This window comes from Vidua chalybeata, chromosome 3 (genome assembly GCF_026979565.1).
Source record: "Vidua chalybeata isolate OUT-0048 chromosome 3, bVidCha1 merged haplotype, whole genome shotgun sequence".
Taxonomy (NCBI): Eukaryota; Metazoa; Chordata; class Aves; order Passeriformes; family Viduidae; genus Vidua; species Vidua chalybeata.
The window spans coordinates 69,136,093-69,155,998 of NC_071532.1; the positions used below are offsets into that span (position 1 = coordinate 69,136,093).

Consider the following 19,906-nt stretch of genomic DNA (forward strand, 5'->3'; position numbering starts at 1 on the left):
AGCTGTGAAGGATGGCATATATTCCCTTGGTATTGTGTGTATAGCTGTATATTTATTTTCTTTATTAAAATCTGGGCAGAGGAAAATGGACCAGATTCCACTCCATTACCCCTGCTCAACTTCAGCAGCTGCATGGAGTTGTGGTGAAGTCAGTGTGCTAATGGAGTACATCCAAAAGCCCACTACTAACATGCGTGGTAACAGATGTTATAAAATTGCAGAGAGGAAACGTTTGGCAATTACTCTCTAATGTGGCTACCTCGTGCTGGCAGCCTCATGCCCAACCCAGCCTCCCCACCCAGGAGTGCTGTGGGTGAAGAGGAGAGAAGTCCATTTTGGTATTGGTAGTACTTCTGAGGTGAGGCAGTGCCATGGAATTTGTGAAAAAAAAATCAGGTTGGCAGGGATTTTAGGAGATCATCTACTCCAAACCCCCTCTGACTGATGGCTGCAAGATCAAGCCTTCATCATACTTAACTGCAGGATGCAGGGCTGAGGTGGTATCCCCAAGGTTGTGGGATTCACCTATTGGACATCTGCAATAGAAGCCTCACCACCTAAGCAACTCCCTCTACTGTACTCATGGCCAGGAGGGGGAAAGGGGAAAGATAAGAGTTTTGTGGTCAGATGAAGATAAGGCTTTGGTCAGGTGAATCCCACCCAGGGTCATACATCTGTGGTCTGTTTCTTGCTGCTTTGTGAGCAACAGTAAGAGGGAAAATGACAACATTTAAAAAAAAAAAAAACCTAAAATGAAAATGAAATAAAGAGTTGGTTTGCCTTTTTTTTTTTGTTTTTTTATTTGTCTCCTTAGGGCAGATGAGCCACCCACCGTGCCTGGACCCGAGCCTGGCTGCTGGGGAGATGCAGTCCCCCAGGACGGCAGGGAAGAAGCGAGGGCGGCCGCCGCTCCAGCCAGCGCCCATCAAAATGGCTGTTCACAACCTCTTCTCAGCACCAGCCACTGCTCTGCCAGTCATGAAGATCCCAAAGAAGAGAGGGAGAAAACCTGGGCACAAGGTAGACGCGTGACTTTCACATTCCTTGTCCACTTCCTGTAGGTCTTCATACTTTTTCTTCTAGAATTTCAGCTGAAATGCAGGAACAGAGGAAGAGTTGTGCAAGTCTGGGGCGGAGCAATGCAAAGAATAAAAAAGCAAAAGAGAAGATTATTTCTCTTCTACTTTAGCTGATGAAAAAAATCACAGAATCATAGAGTATTCTTAGTTGAAGGGGACCCATCAGGATCATTGAGTCCAGCTCCTGGTCCTGCACAGGACATCACAAGAACCCCACTATGTATATTTTCCCAAAGGTTAAAGTTATTTTAATTTGGTCTATTTGAAAATGTTTTCCACAGTGTTGTGTGGGAAGGCTGCACACCTTCGGGGAAGGGTTTTTCATTTGTCACTTTCCTCTCTCTCACTAACAGTGATTAGAAATTAAACAAATTGAACAGAGAAGGAAAGGAATAGAGAAGAGAGGAAATAAAGGGGGGGAGGGGAAGCTACTTTGCAAAGGAAAAAAGAAAAGAGGGGCATTTGAGGAAAAGAATTGTATTTCACTTCATTAGTCTGCTCCTGCCCAGCTCTCTGTGCAACCCTGGGGCAAAGGCAGAAGTAAAGAAAGCCAGGAACCCTTAGTGCCTTAAGCCCTTCCAATGCTGCTGCTGGGCTGGAGCACACCACACCACACACTTGCAGTGGGCTCAGCACCAGTGGGAGTAGTGCCACTGTGATGCCCCACACCAGGCAAAAATGGAACTGTGATGCTGAGGGAAGGAGAATTTGTTCTGGGGAGTGAAATTGGGCTACAGTTTAGTAAGGGGTCTTGTGTTCAGCAGATTGCTCTGTTAATCTCTTCATCTCTGTCCCCAGCCAGCTCAGGGCACTGTACATGTTTGCCATGCCTGTTCCTTGTTTTGAATGGGCACTGGTACAGACATGCAGAGTGTTACACAAGGAGGGCAAATTGCTGACTGTTGGAAAATCAGAGCTGCTTGAGTTTGTGGTTTCAAGAGAGAAAGGTGAATAAAACAATCAGGGTATGCAGAAGGCTGACCCAGCCTTCCCTGGAGAAGGTCTTGTCCGAGGTGTTGCCTGGCTCTTCCATGGGTCTCTCCTGCTTCATAGGAGGCAACAACGTCCCATGCATGGTGCTGCTGGCTGAGCTCTGGACACAGGGACCAATTGTTTGATTGCTGTGATCCTTGGATTTGAGCTGAATCTAGAGCAGGCTACCCTCATCTTTACCTTTCCCTCCTTTTCACCTCCTGCCTGACCTTCTTCTTCCCATCCCCTAACCTCTGTCTAACAGTAGTCCAAAATAGAGCTCCAAGCTAAGACTGGGCCAAATATTCAAGTGTTTTGTAAAATGTGGGATATGGAAATACTTTTTAATTTTTCAATTCCACATCAGGATAAAACTCCAGGATGGAAATATCTGAATTGCTCTACTTGACGTATTTCTTATTTCAAGTTTATTGTTTATTGTATTTATTTCAAGTAATTTAGTTATTATCAGTAAAGTGGGTGACTTGCAGACTCTTCAGATCAAAACCATCCAGTCTGGACAATAATACTTTGAAAATGTGCTGAAATCGGTTCTTTGAGGTTTGAGATTGAATGATTCGCCAAATACCACAATGACTAGGTATGCAGGGTTTTCCAGACCCTGTCCCTTCTGTCCCTGCTTCTCTTGGTGACCCCCAGTTCTTGCTCATGCATTTACATGTCATTTGTAATTTGACCAAAAAAAAAAAAAAAAAAAAGCTGGGGAATATATTCTGTTCTATCCCAAATTCCCCTTCACCTGGAAAAAAGGCTTTCACCGATCACCACATATATATAAATATGAGAAATGGTAGACCTAAATTCCTGGAAATGCTGCAGTAATACTGTGCTTTGGACCTATGTGGCCGAGCATTTGATTGCTCTGTCCCCCACTTCTTCCAAAGGGACATTTTATCCCTGGCTGGGTACCACACACTCCTCCTCTTTGTCGCCAGGCACTTAGTGAGGTGGCAGTAGCACCCCTCCTTTGGCAGTGGATCTGAGATGAGGCTCTTTCTTGGCAAGTGTGGCACATAAAAAGGCATTCTTTTGTAACCAATGGCTTAGGTGGATGGAGCTGACACTGATGAGCTGCAGCACCCATGGCATCTGGCCTGGTTGATTTGCGCTGTAGAATTTGTACACTGAAGCAATGTTTTCCGTGAGGTGCCTTCGTACGCTGTGTGCTCAGCTGAAGTGAACCCCTTTCCATCCAAAGCACTTCCCCAGCATGAGTCAAAAATTACAATTTTTGATGGGGAACTCTAGCTTGATTTAATTAGCTTGGTAATTGTTTGACTTTCCAATACCACAAGACTTAAATGCATTTTAAAAAATTACTCCCTGCCCAAATGGCAGACAACCAAATTCTTTATAGCAGCCAGAGAGCTGAATTGTTACAGAACAGATGGAAAAATACTTCTGAATTTTTAAGAAACTAGGAATTTACAGCCTAGATTTAAATTTATTTTGACCAAGATGTGAATAACAGACACTTTCAATCACATGCTCTTTATAGACAGGTGACCCATTGCCTGTTTTCATTGATAGTAAAGCAAATATCTGTGTCTTCCTGAAATGACATTTCATCACACTTCATCACCAAGAAAAGTCTTTTCCTTGCTATCCTGTTTATTTTCTCACAGCTTTGGCTATAAAATTTCATCAGCTGTTTTTCCAAAAACTGTTTTGTACCTTATGTGGAGCTATTTGCCATAAAATGTTACATTTCCCCAAAATACAATATTCCTTCTGATTGTCTAAATCTCTGGGAAAAAGCCTATTCTGGCAGCCTGGGGGGAAGTTAGTCCATGGATGGGTTTTATTTCTCTGGCTGTGAGTGAGAGCAGCCCTGAAGAGCTGCCTAGAAAGCCTGTACAAGGGAAGGGTTTGGTGGCACCCTGCAGGGATTCGCCCTGTTAGAGGACATTGGAGGGACATGTGCATGGGGCAGCACTGCAGCACAGACCATCATGTCCCTTCCAGAGGGCAACAAAGCCATGGCACCCTTTGAGCAGCTCGAGGGCAGTTTGTCCCTCTGTGCAACCAGTGCAGCTCCCAGCTGGAGAGGTGGCCCCTGCCCAGATCAGCCAGGTGGGGTGGGCAGCAAGAGTAGCACGTGTGGAGTGACAGTTTCCATTACGGGGCATAGGTTACCCTGCTGCCCTAGAAGTCAGTATTAATGATGACAAATAAGCAGTCAGGACTTGGACACACTGGGAATGAGATTGCACAGACAACCTTAAAGTGTCCTGTTTATTCACCTGTCCTATGATACAGCCTTGGATTTCAAGGTTGTATATGCTCCTGTCAAGGTTACCTGCCTCATTCACTGTGAAACGCTGATGGGAGGTAGGAGGCTGTGTGCAGGCTGGCTTGCATCATTTGCTGTGCAGAAGAAAGTTATTGCACGACAAGGTGGGGAAGACCTTGGACTGTGTTTGCCTTTGCCAGCTGGCCTCCCCTCTCACCCTCAGTGACTGGGCTTGTGTTCTGCTGAGTCTCTTCACTCACAGCCAAATGCACAGAGCCACGGACCCCAAAACACGTGCTCAGAAGCTCTGTGCTTCCCTGGTGTATGTTTAATGACAACCTTCTGTCCAGCCATCAGAAGTCCACGTGGCAGGACCAGGCTGGCTCAGACACTCACCTTAGTGCACAGTTGCAGGGGCTGGAGATGGCTCTCTCTCCAGCAGCAAAAGGTCTCATTGCCAGGAGGTGTCCCTGCCCTCCTGTCTGGAAGAACAAATGCCCATGGGAATGGGGTGAATCCCAGCCTTTTCAAGCAATTGTTTTTTCAGGACAAGGGACAACTGGTACAGGAGAAGGGAGCAATAAAAATGAGAACCTGCATCTAAGTGGTTTAAGAAAACTGCAGGGAAAGATTGTATTGTGGTTCATTGTGTTACTTTCCCATGCATTTTTTTATACAAGCTTGCAGAGACCTTCAGAAAGAAAAAAAAAAGTTGCCTGGCAAATGTTCTTCACCCTCTTTCATTTTTTTGGTGGGGGATGACATAAATACCAGTTAGATGAATACTGGCTTCTCTGAGGAGGTGTGCAAATTGTAATAAAAACTCCAGGACTTAGCAGAGTCCTCCCCATCCCCAGCCACCGCAAATTCAAACAAACTTGTAGCCAGCATCAGTGGCACAAAAGCCCACTCTCACTGCATCTAATGCATGGTGACTTTGATAAAGTAGACAAACTTACTTCCTACCAAAAATCCCTGATCAGCTTTCTCTGATCTCAATTCCATGGTAGCAAGTCCCTAAGAGTGGGGGGTTGGTTGTAGATCTTGTTTTAAAGCAACCACTTTTGCATCTCATGCTGTGCACATTAAAACTCACGACATTTGATATTCAAAAGCTGATTCCAATGCCTTACAACAAGGATTTCCCAATGTGCTCTGACAGATTTCCTCTGTCTCTTTTTCTCTTTCTCTTTCTCTCTTCTTCACTGCTTTTTTTGACTTCCACACATATGTGCTTTCTACTGGCAAGCTCTCAGTCAGTCAGCTGGTTGGTTGAGTTAGCTTTTCAGAAGAGAAGACTCAGTCCAAGAAAAGACATCTTTAAATGGAATACTTTGAGATTTACCCTTCATTATATTCAGGGACTACTCAGGGTTTCAGTGGCCAGGAGGTAGCTAAGCTGTTGTTTGCTTACTGTCTCTTGCACTAATCAGGCATTGTTTTATTTTGATCTAACAAAGGCCAGTTCTCTACTACCCCTAATAAAATGGCATTTACCTGTACCCAGAGGCTGTAGAACACATTTTATTGCAATTAATTTTGCAGTAAATTGTTCACTAAAACAGGGGAGTTTCCACAAAGAAAGAGGCTTCCACACTACAGAGTTTATACAAGCCTTGCCCTCTGTTTATTCACTCTTGAAAATAATCCTGCCTGGGCTGTCGGAACCCAGAATGTCCCTTGGACACTCTTGGATGTTCTGGGCCCAGGTCAGAAGCATTTGAGACGCTGGCATGCAGCTGGAAACCCCTGTGGCTTTGAATCTGATCCATGGAACAATTTATCAACCTTGCAGGAAGAACAAGAAATCACAAAAGTTTAGATATTATAGTAGAAGTAGTCACAAAGTGAAGGGAAGAATCTTTGAGTGCTGTACAGGGGGGGTTTAGGCCTTGTACAGAGGGGTCTGAGTTTTGTACATGAGGGTCAGAAGTTCTAAGATGAAGGGATTTGGGTGTGCCTTGTCCTCCTTCTTTCTCCTTCCTAACCTCCATGTTCTTGGTGATGTTGGCACTCACAGATTGGTTTAGAGTAGAAAGTCACCATTCAGTATAGGTAATAGGCATTGGGGAAAAACTATAAACATTTAACACGTAATGTGTGATATAAAAGATGGCACCAGCCCCCTGGCAGAGTCCAAGTGTGTCAGAGAGAGTGTGTCAGTGTATGTGTGTGTACCTTTGTCCGACCTGCTGAAAGAACCGCAGCAGTTCAGGAAGAAAATCTTTTATATAACATACAATAAACTAACTTGAGACCGACTGAAGACTACTGAGTCTTTCTTTGAAGGCACAGGTTGGAGGAGAGACTCTTCCATCTTTTGGGGTCACCCCAATCTGGGGGTGAGCCCTGGCACTGGGCCTCCAAGATCTAGGAGGGGAAAATGTCTGATGATGCTGGTGAGGCACTGCACAGTGTTGGTGGGGCAGCACACACTCACGAGGCTCAGGGGCTGAAGACGGGACTTTTGTGCCTCTGTTGAGACCAGAGGAATGTGAGTCAGTAAGGATATTAAGGAGCCAACACACAAGTGAAGCAGAATTTGTCAGGTGTACTGTCTCAAAAATAATATCTATATAGAGAAATGTAAGAGTGAGAGAATACAAGTATTGCTAGAACCTGTCCAGAGGAGGACAGCAAAGCCAGTGAAGAGTCTGGAGGACTATTATGAGGAGCAGTTGAGGGAGCTGGGGTTGTTTAGCCTGGAGAAAAGGAGGTCTGGGGGAGACCTTTTCAATCTCTACAGCCACCTGACACGAGGGTGTAGCCAGTGGGGTCGGTCTCTTCTCCCTGACAACCAGCAACAGGGAAAAGGGAAATGGCCTCAAGTTGTGCTAGGGGAGGTGTAGATGGTATATTTGGAAAAATTTCTTCACTAAAAGGGTGTTCAAGCATTGGAACAAAGGAAATGGTGGAATCATGTCCCTGGAAGTGTTCAAAAGAAATGTAGGTGTTTAGGGACATGGTATAGTAGTCCTGGCAATGTTAGGGAATGATTGGACTCGATGATCTTAGCAGTCTTTTCCAACCTAAATGGTTTTGTGATTCTAGATCTGCACATCTCTCTATAAATATATCTATTTTATATAATAAATATAGAGTGTGTACAAATGCACATATGTATATATATATATTCTTTGTATATGTGTATATATACATATGTGATCAAAAACAAACCCAGAGGCCTAACATAGGGACTCACCCAAAGTTTCACTTTGCCAGCCCACTTTGCCACAGAAAAGTGAATAATTGACATATTGCTATAGAATGTAATAAATCATTCTGCTTCTCACCTTCTTACATGGAATAAATCCCAAACTGGATGGAGACCTTGATTTTTGAAACTCTGTTCTCTTCCCATTCAGTAAAGATTTTGATATTGTCTCTCACAGTATCCTTCTGGACAAAATGTCAGGCACACAGCTGGATAAACACATCATGCCATGGGTGAGCAACTGGCTCACCACTCAGGCACAAAGGGTTTTAGGGAATGGGGTGACATTGGACTGGTGACCTGTCACTGATGGGGTTCCCCAGGGCTCCATCTTCAGCCCTGTGCTCTTCAACATCTTCATAAATGACTTGGATGCAGGACTGGAAGGGATACTAAGCGAGGTCACAGATGATACAAAACTGGGAGGAGCTGTTGATTCCCTTGAGGGCAGGGAGGCCCAGCACAGAGACCTTGACAAATCAGAGGACTGGGAAATCACCAACCATATGAAGTTCAAGGAGGGAAAGTGCCTGATTCTGCACCTGGCATGGATACACAGACTGGGCAATGAGAGGCTGGAAAGCAGTGCTGTGGAAAGGGACCTGGAGGTGCTGGTCAGTGGCAGGTGGAATGTGAGCCAGCAGTGCCCTGGCAGCCAGGAGGGCCAGTGGTGTCCTGGGGGTATCAGGCTCAGCATTGCCAGCCAGGCAAGGGAGATTGTCCTGCTCTGCTCTGCTCTGCTCTGCACTGGGGTGGACTCATCTCGAGTGCTGGGGGCAGTTTTGAGCGCCACAATATAAGAAAGATAGTAAACTATTCAAGAGCATCTAAAGGAGGACAACAAAGATGGTGAAGGGCCTTGAGGTGAAGCCATATGAGGAGCAGCTGAGGTCACTTGGTCTGTTCAGCCTGGAGGAGACTGAGGGGGACCTCATTGAAGTCTGCAACTTCCTCATGATGGGAAAAGGAGGGGCAAATACTGATCTCTTCTCTGTGGTGAGCAGCAACAGGACCTGAGGGAATAGCCTGAAGTTGTGTCAGAGAAGAGTTAGGTTGGATATTAGGAAAAGGTTCTTCACCCAGAGGGTGGTTGGGCACTGGAGCAGGCTCCCCAGGGAAGTGATCACAGCACCAAGCCTGAGAGAGTTCAAAAGGATTTGGACAATGCTCTCAGGCACAGGGTGTGACTCTTGGGGATGGTCCTGTGCAGGGCCTTGATGATCCTTGTTGGTCCTTTCCAGCTCAGCATTGTCAGTGATTCTGTGAAAACAAACTGACAACACTTTGTTGCTGGTCATTCTTGATCCCAATCTGAAGGCCATACAACTCTACAAAAACAGGACAACAAAGGCAAGTGAGAAATGGCATTAACCAGAGGCCAGCTCAGGGTCTCTCATACTCTACAACAGCCATACGGCAGAAGGTCAAATCCACAGCTTGTCTCAGGTGCACTTTTTGATTTTTTTTTCCCTTTTTCAGACTGAAAACAAAAGGGGGAGATAAAAACTCATTGTCCCAGGGGAGGTAAAAAGTCACTTAGATGTCCCTTAGTCCTACATACTTCCCTCTCCTTTCCCCAGCTTTCTGGTTTTGCCATTATGCTGAAACAGTGACAATTATTTTAGACATTTGTAATTCAGAGTCAGGGACAACAAAAATCTTCATCCAAAACAACTTCTACTCTTCATCAGGGATTGCTCAAGGTTTGGTTTGTAGGCACTTGTCTGACTTCATGTCCACCTAAAATATACTTTGTACATTGTTCACTGAAAAACAACAAAAGGAAATAAATACCTGTCAGAAGAACATTTTGGGGTAGGATATGTAAATATATAAACCAGCAAGCTGTGTGCTTGGCTTTCTGCTTTCCCCCTACTTCTCTTCTTAGCAAAAGGAAAAACAAGAATGGTACCTTCAGGTCACATCCATCACATCAGTCCTTTTTAAATATGAGCACCTGATCATCATTTGACTGGTGAGATGTTGCCAGGTACCGGCAGCATAAAGACATAGTGATATTGCACCGTAAATTCACATCCTGCTTCTCTTCTCCAAGCTGGGCTGCAGGTAGCAAAGATCACTGGGTGCAACAGTGCAGCAGTTTGTATTTACTAGCTGGCAATAATACAATCTGGACCAGACCACAGTGTGAGCTTATTTACATGGGTGTCAGCCCAGAGTGGCCTCTTGGTGCCACTGGATTTATACAAGATTTACAGCCCTGCAACCAAGAGCAGAATTTAGCCCTAAATTATGATGCAGTTAAAGACCCCATGTTTCTGAGTTGTGAAGCATTGTTTACACCCACATGAAATGGGTCGTAAAATGCCATTTCACTGATTTGTTGGAGTGTTAGGCTCAATTTGCTCAGGTGTAAATAACTACCCAGTGGGTGGCATAATATTTGCATCCTGTAGCTTAAGGCGTTGCTGTCTGCAGCAAATCAGTCAGGCTTCAGGCTCCAGTATCCTTGTGGGATCAGGATGAATCTTCTGGCCTGGAGAAAGTGATGCAATAGCAGATTGCTAATGAGGGGGAGTTCATGGGGCGTGACATACATAGCATAAAATTGGAATATCTTGTGTATACTTTCATTATTTTTTGCAGCTGAAATCTCGTGTCCTGATGACTCCTTTAGCAATCTCTCCGCCGAGAAGCACGCCGGAGCCGGATATTAGCTCAATCCCCCAGGATGCAGCTACGGTACCCAACTCGGACACCCCACAGGCTCTCACAGGTACTCAGCCTCAAGTGCTCCTTGACCCAGGGGTGAGCAGGAGCCACGAGACGACAGCCAGATGTCACAGCCAGATGCTGGGCTTTCCAGAACAAGGGGAGCTCATGGAAATGGGGTGTTTGCAGATTGGTCTAGAGACCAGTGACAAGGAGCAGAGTTATCCTGCAAGATTGTATTTTGACTGCCATGTGTTGAGTTTAGTGGAGATGTCAGTCCCATTGCTCTTGAAATGTGAACATCAAAACCCCATAAATGCTCCATTTTATACCTAACATTTTCACCCCAGCTAATATGTTGCAATGACCAACCTAAATCCCTGTGTGAACGTGAAGCATCTGTTACAGCTGTGGGGAGAAGAATGGAGGAACCATGGTCTGCCTGTTGGCAGGGCTACCAGCACAAAAACCCCAATGCCTTATCACAGCAGCAGGCATGGTCATTTCCAAATGTAGTCAGAAAACACAGCCTTACTCCTTCTTTTTGTTTATATTACCAGAAGTAAAATAGGTCAAGGCTTTTAGACTGATGTAAATGAGAATAAAATCAACAAGACAGCTGATTTACCCTGAGATTTCAGCAGAGAAATGGATTAAATAACATTAGAATCTAAACACAACACACAAATCCCATTATTTCTTAGCTGGGATGCACAGAGGAGAAGTTTTCCATCTGCTCTGGTGGCAGAATGATACTAAACCCAGCAACAATGACAATAATATATTTTATTCTCGTTTATCCCTTCACACACAAAGTCTGCAAAGCACTTGGCAAACACCAGCTGAGTGGATGGAAGTGCCCTGACAGGTTGTGCCCAGGGCTGCTTTTGGAGTGGGACAGGGAGGCACAGTCCACCAGCCCTGCCATATCACCAGGGTGACTGCAAAGGCAGGGGTTGAAAGGGTAATTTCAGGCAGTGCCCCACACCATTGTCTGCCCATCCTCATGCCACTGGCACCTTTCCTCCCAGCACCCTCCCAACAGTGTGTGCAGGTTCCCACCAGAGCGGGGCTGGCAAGAGGTGAAGGGAAGCTCAAGCCAGCTTTCACCTCCCTCTCTGCTTCAGAAGGACTGTAGGGACCCTGGCTCTGCAGTGGGGGACTCAGCACATTGCCTGCAAGCTGCAGAGTCCTTCCCACAGCTGAGCCCCGACAAAACCAGTGGATTGTCACACAGAAGCCACATTCTGCAGATTTGTCAAGGTGTGGCACTCTCGGAAAGCTGCACTCTGACATCCCCCTGCAATTCCTACATACTATTGATGTATTTTCAGTGCACTATCCCTTTGTTTGTTTGACACTTGGGAGGTGTGAAGCAGTGTAATGATAAGTATGATTGCTATTATCCTCCTGTTTACCCTGGTTGAGCCCCTTCTGCTGGTCCCTGCAAGGTAGGGTAGCAGAGTGCACTGTGACAGTTGCACTAGATTTTCATTATGGTGGTGCAAACTGTAAATTATTTCCAACTTTATACAGCTGTCATCATGTCCTCTACTCTGCTTGATGGGTTTTTTTTGTCACATATCTGATTTCTGTCAGAAGATAATGTTATATTGTTTGAGAGATGACAGCTCAAGCACACTCAGCCAGCTATTATAATATGTCTCACTTTAGCCTGACTTTAGGCTGTGTCTTAGTTGCCCTTAGTTACCCAGAGCTATCCCTGCTTCCCCTGAGATGCAGTTAGCCTCAGCCAAGCTTAAAATAAGTTCATGGTAGTGAGGAGAACACTCATTTTTTTGGGCTATTGCTGGCAGGCCTGATGGCATGTAGAAAAACTGTCTTTGCAGCTTATGAGAGGAGGCATGGAGAGCTTGGCTGTGGAGAGGCTGGGGTGGACTCCCTCAGGGACCCCTGTGCAGCGCAGTCACATTGTTGCAGTCCCAAAATATAGCACTGCACACCATGTACAAGTTTCCCTCAACTTGATGTAGTTTGTAGAGTGTTAGGTTGGACATGGAGGGTTAGGAAGCTCCCAAAGACCAGATTTCTGCCATGGCACTGTGCAGCATAACCCTCCAGAAATTACAGCTGAGTTAGAAGAAGCAAGGATCCAAAGGCTTTCTGAAAGTCATCTCAGAGCAGTGCTTCTCACAGCAGCTCTCAACGAACCAGGCTAAAAACAGAGGGAAAAAAAAAAATAAACAATCTGAAAACACACCTCAGGCTGGCATTCCCTCCTTGCTGTGAAGTCACTGCTGCTAGTCACTGTTCTGCACTCCCAGAACATTTTTCTGGTCACAAGTTGCATGGACAAGGTAGACTCAAGACAGCAGACCCTAGGCACATATAGGAGCTTTTTTAGATGTGTGTAGCTTATCCTAGCCTGTGACACTGAGCTAGACCCAAACTTGGCTTTCTTTGCTCTGGCAATGGGTCATTAGTGCAAGGAAGACTTGGCTCTGCCATCACAAATGCCAGCAATTCACCAGTGAAGGAAGAACTTGGGAAATGAATAGGAATGTAGAATGTTAGCATTTCCTAGGATGCTCCCAGGCCTGTTTTGTAATAATCTTGTTTGGATTTTATGTCTACAGTCTGCATTTATGTCAACAAACAAGCGAACCTGGGGCCGTACCTTGACAGAAAAAAGGTGCAGCAGCTGCCAGAGCACTTTGGCCCGGAGCGGCCGTCGGCAGCCCTGCAGCAAGCAGTGCAAGCCTGCATCGACTGTGCACTCCAGCAAAAGGTGGTCTTCTCCCTCATCAGACAGGGCTATGGAGGCGAGATGGTGTCAGGTAAAGCATCCTTGTAAGGGGTTTGTGGCACTAGGGAAATGCTTGAAGTCTTAACATGTTCCCTAACCCTGACTGCTCTGGATGTCCCGTTCCCATCAGTGGGATGGCAGCCAGCTTTGAATATCACTTACGCCTTTGCAAAATGAGCTGCTGCAGGAATTACCTCGGTGTCAGATGAAAGAATGCTGGTAAGGGGTATTGCAGTGGTGATTCAGGTGAGGAACAAGCACCCTAGAGTCTGCCTCTTGCCACTCTTTGGAACAGTGCTGAGGCCAGGGCTGACAGCTGTTTTCATGCAGCTGTTCAAGCATGGGCAGCAACGCCAGCTGCCCATGACTCACATTATCACCACAAGTACACATGCATGCCTCATGTGATGAGGGTGGCAAAAACTCTGGAACAGGTTGCCCAGAGAAGTGGTGGATACCCCAAACTCAGATATATTCAAGGTCAGGTTGGACGGGTATTGGAGCAATCTGAGCTAGCTGAAGATGTCCCTGGTCATTGCAGGAGGGTTGGACTAAGTGACCTGTAAAGGTCCCTTCCAGCCAAAATCTTTCTATAACTCTATGATTCTGTGTTTCACGAAAGGACAACTTTTATGGAGTTTAGCGGTTGGTGTGTCCCCTGCCTGCAGTTCATGAGGCAAACCTGCTCTCCGCTGCAGGAATTGCAAAAGTCCCATGGCAATTCCCCATGCAGCAGGACTGCACACAGTCTACACAAATACATCAGAGAGAATCAAAGACCAAGGGGAACTTCCCAGCAGCTCCTCGTCTTCCCGCAGTGGCACTTTTTGCTGTGTCCTGATGAACCTCCCATGTCCCACAACAAATCCTCTCGCCTGGTTCTCAGTGTGAACGTGAACTTTTCTTCTATCACAGCAAGAGTTTTGTGTCACAACAATTTTTTGGCATATGGGGATGCAGTGGGAATGAAGCAATGATGGGAACATGGGAACAGCACTCTCCAATGAGCTGCTGCAGATGAGTCAGGCACGAACACAAAGCCAAGGACTGCAAGTCCAATCAGTTTTGCAGGGACTGCAGATGCTCAGCTGTGCCACTGGGACCTTCCTGTGTGGGAGCCCAAGCTCTGGCCCTCTGTGCAGCATATAAATCTCGCTTCTTCCCTCTCCCCAAGTTCTCTGTAATCACAGGTGCGCCTTCCCTAAGGGACACCAAAAATACTCTCAGACTTGTTAACAGAAACACAAGACCGAATTAATTCAGTGCAAAGTTTCATTTTTGCCTAGTTCTGTGCTGCATATATGATTTTCATTATAATCAGGAGAGTCATATTATGCACCAAGCCTGCCAAAATCCTTGGTCTTAGCTCCTCTGAGCTGGCTGAGCTTCAGCTTCACCTGTACTAAAAGCACCTGGTCAACATTTCTCCCAATTTCATGGTTCTTCGATTCATCAAAGAGGGGTGAATGGCCTCCTAGTCATGGCGTGGCTCTGCAATTGCACCTCACTCCCAGCAGTGCAGATGAGTTTTGTCAGGGGCTTTCCAATCTTCCCATGGCTTCGCTCACAGATGCTCAACCAGCTGTGAAGCATGATCCCTCACAGCAGCTCAGGCCAACAGGAAATCTCTGAAGTTATCCCCAAAATTATAAGTCTAATGTTGCAATTTTTTCTTGTTAGTAGTGATGGGAGAAGGTAGGATTTCGAAAGAACCTTCCAGGTGGAAGAGTTCAGGCAGCCATACCATGCTGTCCTCCCTGCAAACCTGTTGAAATTGAACGTGCCTTGCTACAACTGATCTTGGTGGGTCTGTTTTGACCCCTCCACCCCTCCGTGGTTGGGACCTTATGCTCTTTTTTTGATTCCTGGCTAAGTATGGCCCCTGACAGGTTTACACAGGAATTTTAATTGCCCTGTTCTTACTCTTAGATGTATTTCTAAGAGAGACACCCTCATCCTGCTAGGCTGAAATACACAGTTCCTTTCAGGTTAAGAAGATCACTGCATCAGTGGAAGGAGTGCAAGTGTCTTGCCACAGTCCCACACAGCAGGATAGTGGTGGCTGCAGTGCCACAGGGAAAATTTCCGTTCCCCAAACATCAACACGGTCTGCCTGTGCACTTCTGGAAGTGTGAATTCACCCTTCTTCAGCCTGTATGACCAGAATGATGCCCATCAATCCATATCAGGTTCCTCCAGAACTTTGTATAGCAGATTTAATACTTCATTTTCTCTCTGGGAAGTGTTTTGTTCCACACCTTCTGGAAATATATTTGAGTTTTTCATGACTGCATCACCTTACTGTTTTATGGGCATCTGGTAAGCTTGCATTATCATTTCTTGTCCCACCAGGTTGTTTTGAGCCTCTTCAAAGAGTTGTGGATTTCTAAACATTTTATGTGTTTATTTTCCAGACTTTTTTTACTCATTTTTACTATCATGGAAGACAAAATCGGTCAATCCTTTCTGTGCAATCTCCCACGCCTTTTCTCCATTGATGATGTCTGCCATGATGATTACAGCATCCACAAAATCTCTTTGTGCCAGCACAGACTGCTGCTGGTTTCTCTCTGGAACTTGGGGTCTCCTGCCAGCAGACCCTGTTGCCATTTCTTGACCCACCTCTCATATGCAATCATTTCCAATTTAATGGAAGATTTCTCATACTTTACTGAATTCTGGATGGACCACAACATTCCCTTGCCTATAAGTGCAGTTATCTCAGTAACTAAAAATCAATGATGAAGCTGTTACCTCTCTCTTCAGTACAATCCTGGTACCTTTCATTCATTCACAACCATGCCTTTAATTCTTATGTCCCCATTATCTTTTAAAACCTTGGGTACTGCTGAAGTCAGCCTACCCATCACCATTGGTGATCACTGCACATCACTTTCTTTCCCCTTCCTTAGACCAGGGTATCATGATTGCCTCCTTCTAATCACACAACACAATTTTCAGGTGGATGAATATGTTAGAAAATCTTGCACTGCTGGCCATGCCAGTCAGCATCTTTCAGCTCTTCAGGGGGAAGGTGATCTGGATCACACAGACTCAGCTCCTTAAGCTCCTCCAGTTTGTTATGTGCCTCAGGCAGGGTAATTTTGCAAAATATTTTAAGACATGCAAATACTTGAGTAAAATTATTTCCCCTGCTCTCATTCTCCCTTCTGCCATGCATCCACAGATATTGAATTGCTCCTGTTTTGCTTTCCAGTTTCAGCTTCTTTTGAGGGGAAGCAGCATCTCCAGAGCCTGCTGGTGGTGAACAGCATCGGGTACGTCCTGCGCTTCCTGAAGAAGCTCTGTCGCAGCCTCCTGTGTGACAATCTCTTCAGCAACCAGCCTTTCCAGCAGTACAGCGCCGTGCCGGAAAGCCCCGAGGGGTATGAAAACAGGCGGATGGAGGCAGGTAGGCTGCTTGATCACCCTCGGCTCAAGATGTAATCAAGCTGAAGAAATACCTGTCTCCTTTTGGTGCTGTGCTGTGTATGACAGGGAACTGCAGGCCCCTGTCAGACTCTTCCAGAGGGAGGCAGTGAGCTTACCTGTGGTATTTTCCCAGTGCCTATAGAGGAGGTGTTTGAGTGAGAACCACTGTGTTGAGGTGCATCGCAGAGAAATTTTGGGCCAGCATGTTATGGTAGCACAAACCTAAGGTAATTATTATTAGCTGTAGCTCAGACAGGCTGGATCCCAATCTGCCACCTCCACCCTTAGGTATTTTATGAGCTGTAACTGCTAAGTGATTTACTTTGCTACTTGCAGCGATGTTTCTCCTTGCTTAAAACCCTCCAGGACCAGCAAGGTCCTTGTCTTAAGTGCTTGACCATGTGGGGCAAAGCCTGGAGGAGCTGTGGTGTGAGGCAGATGCATGTGAGGATGGTGGTGATCCTGAGGAGCACCTGCCCTGGGCAGCACTGAGCTCCCAGATGGATGGTTGTTCTGAGCTTCCTTCTCGTTTGTATTCTGGGACAGGGTGCTGGCCCCGCACAGCCCCCACGGAGCTGGGACACGCCTGCAGCCCCATCCGCAATCAGAGGCTGGAAAGCTGCCCTGGGGCCTTACTGTGGCATTGCAAAAGCTAGTTTAGAAAAAAAGAAAGATGTAAATTATGGGCATGAGCCTTCATTTCACCTGCAGTCTTTCTCCTGACTTAAATTATTTTTCCTTTTCTTCTATTAACAACGCTGTGGGTGTTTGGGGAGAACACTGTCTTTCATGCATTCAATTTAATGGCAGATACATGCTGGCAGATGAGAGAAAGATGTTTTAGTGTCCACAATCGCGTTTTTTGAATCACTTGTTCACCAAGAATACCCTCAGTGTGTGCTTTGCTCACCAAAGCTGGGAGAGGGCTGTGCACACAGTGTAAAAATCATCTTTTTGCACAAAGAAATCCAACTGCCACTCTATAACACATAGGGGAAGACAGGTAGGAGCACAGACTGAAAAGCAGTATTTTTTTTTCCTCTCCACTAGGACATTCTCAGCAAGCTGAATGCTTCTGAGAGGTCAAAGGATTTCTGTAGCACTGAGCGAGTGCAGCCCAGGAGGCCTGGCATTTGCGTTTGCATTTGCATTTTAATTTGCATGTACATTTGCATTTACTTTCTCACGGCAGGGCTGTGTGTGAGAGAAGGCAATTCCACAAAACCAGAGTTTTTACAGTTACTGTTACACTCTGAGCATCTCCATCCCCACAAAATTCCAACGCAGCCGTCCCTGACACCATCCTCACTGGATCTCCCCAGACACACTAAGGTTGGGCTAAACATTAATTTTCCCTCAGACTAGACAAGAGATGTGGGTGTAGGCAAGGCTTCTTTCCTGGGTCTCTCACTGTGGGGGTGTGTGTGTGTGTGCAATCAATAGGCCCTCAGAAGCAGCATGGGCTGGGCAGCCTGGGCTAGTCAGGTAGGTTTAGATTAGCCATGAGGAAGAAATTCTTTACTGTGAGAGTGGGTGAGGGACTGAAAGAGGTTGCCCAGATGAAGCTGTGAGTGCTCCATCCCTGGAAGTGTTTGAGGCTAGGTTGGATTGAGGCACTGAGTGTATTTTTCGTGCTGCATTGCCTAAATCTCCTTCCATCCCCCCAGGAGCCAGCATTTCTCTGCAGCAAGGTGAGCATGGGGGTTCCTCTGCTGCACAGAGCACAGACAGGGTTTCCCCACAGTGCAGTGACAAGGAGGGCCGTAGGAGCTCTGCTGCAGACGGGTCTGTGAAGGCACCTGTTGGGATAAAGCTCGCATGGAAGGAGCAGGGCCATAAAAAAGCACCACAGGAAGCCACGCAAAGCAGCCACATTTTTCATTGTTTCTGTTCCCCATCTTGTAATCAAGATGTCCTTTCTTTGAAAATCATGTGCTTTTCAGCCCCTTTGCACCAATGAATCTAATCCATGTATTGACTTTGGTGCAGTTACTCTTGATTTACACTGTCAGAAGGGAGAGGAGAAGCCGGCATCGTGTCCAGTCATATTAATCCACTTACCCCACACAGGAGTCACCTTTTAACCTTGCCCCAAAGCACATGCCCCTAAACCATAACTCACCTGCGCTCACAGCAAGCTGCCAGATGCTAATGGCTGTGTACAGGCCAGGTGGGATTTGTTGACATATGCATATATCACTTACAACTATGTTTTACATGCCTAGGAAGTGCACACTCATCAGGCTGTGCCTAGAGCTGGCCTCTGCAATGAGCCTTGTTGGCTATGCATTACCCTCCTTGCACCTGAACCCCACGCTCTGCCTGCCTTGCCAAGGCCCCTCACCTGTCTCATGCCTCACATGGGACATTCTCCAGGGCTCTTTCTCAGCTGTGAAGGGACTTTCTGGCTCCTGAGACTGATTTCTGGGGAACAGCTGTGGGGTGATTCCCAGGTCTTCTGGGAAATGCCCAGCTTCTGGTCTGCATTACAGCAAATCCTGAGATGTTACCTGCCACCACAGCACCTGGGTTCAAAGCACCTCTGAACCTGCACCCCAAAATTTTCCATGGGAGCGGCAGAGCAGTTTGAGCTAAAATGATGGCAAGACCTGGGTGACCTGTGCAGAAAACCCTGTAGAATGGGGCAGGGGCTAAATGATGGGAAGGCAACAGAGATCCTGTAAAGTGCCTTCATTCTGTGTTCAGATTTCATTTGTCTCATGCTCAGCTAATGGAGGATGGGAGCATGTGAAAGGTGCATTTAGGACATCTACATACTGTTGACATGCACCTATGAGATATTAGATTATTCTTCAGAGGAAACCATGTTTGCTAAAAAACTTCTGGCTAACCTGATGGTAGGCACAGAAATGGAAGAAATTTCTCTGATGTGGGAAGCATTAAGTTTGATAAACATCCACTTTCCTTTTCAGTCAATTCTTTCCTTGCTCTTTCTGTCCCAAACCTTGGGTTTTGGCTATTTTGTTCTGTTAGACAGTTGATATCTCCACATAGAGCTTGGCTGTCTGTGGCTGCAGCAAAATTTTATGCAAGAATTTCAGTGGCCACCCTGTATTATTCATATCACAGGGGAAGATGGGAAGGTCTGTGAATAAGGTCCCTAGCCTTGCTGTTCTCCCCATGGCCAACTCAAATTTGGAACCATATGGAGTTCCCTACCACTGACCGCAGGAGAGCAGAGCAGCTTCTCTTCTTGTGGCACTGGCTGGAAGTAGGGATCTATATGGAGCAGAAGCACAGCAGGATGCTAGTGCCTCTGTCTGTAGTAAGGTGGGCTCTTCCTATCCACAAAAGCTGGTATGACAAGCACAATAGCAATGCACAATAGGAGTGTGACTAAGTAGGCAAGACACTGGCCTGGGAACTGGATTTTTATAAGAGATTTTCCCATTGACTATGTAGGCAAGCCACTCTTCCCTGCTGTGCCTTTATTTGAGTATGTGTCAAAGGAGGGCAATAATTCTTGCCAACATGTGCAAAGCCCTTCTAAAACA

At 46.1% G+C, this 19,906-nt stretch overlaps 1 protein-coding gene across 1 annotated transcript in view; it reads left to right on the forward strand.

Moving 5' to 3' along the window:
• Nucleotides 1-849: 849 nt before the first annotated feature.
• SCML4 (Scm polycomb group protein like 4) overlaps nucleotides 850-19,906 on the forward strand; it is a 44,207-nt gene continuing 25,150 nt past the window's right edge. The window contains exons 1-4 of the mRNA XM_053938906.1: nucleotides 850-1,020; nucleotides 10,127-10,256; nucleotides 12,790-12,990; nucleotides 16,177-16,371. Coding sequence (XP_053794881.1) covers nucleotides 865-1,020; nucleotides 10,127-10,256; nucleotides 12,790-12,990; nucleotides 16,177-16,371 — 682 coding nt within the window. The 5' untranslated portion in view covers nucleotides 850-864. The remainder of the gene's footprint in view (nucleotides 1,021-10,126; nucleotides 10,257-12,789; nucleotides 12,991-16,176; nucleotides 16,372-19,906) is intronic.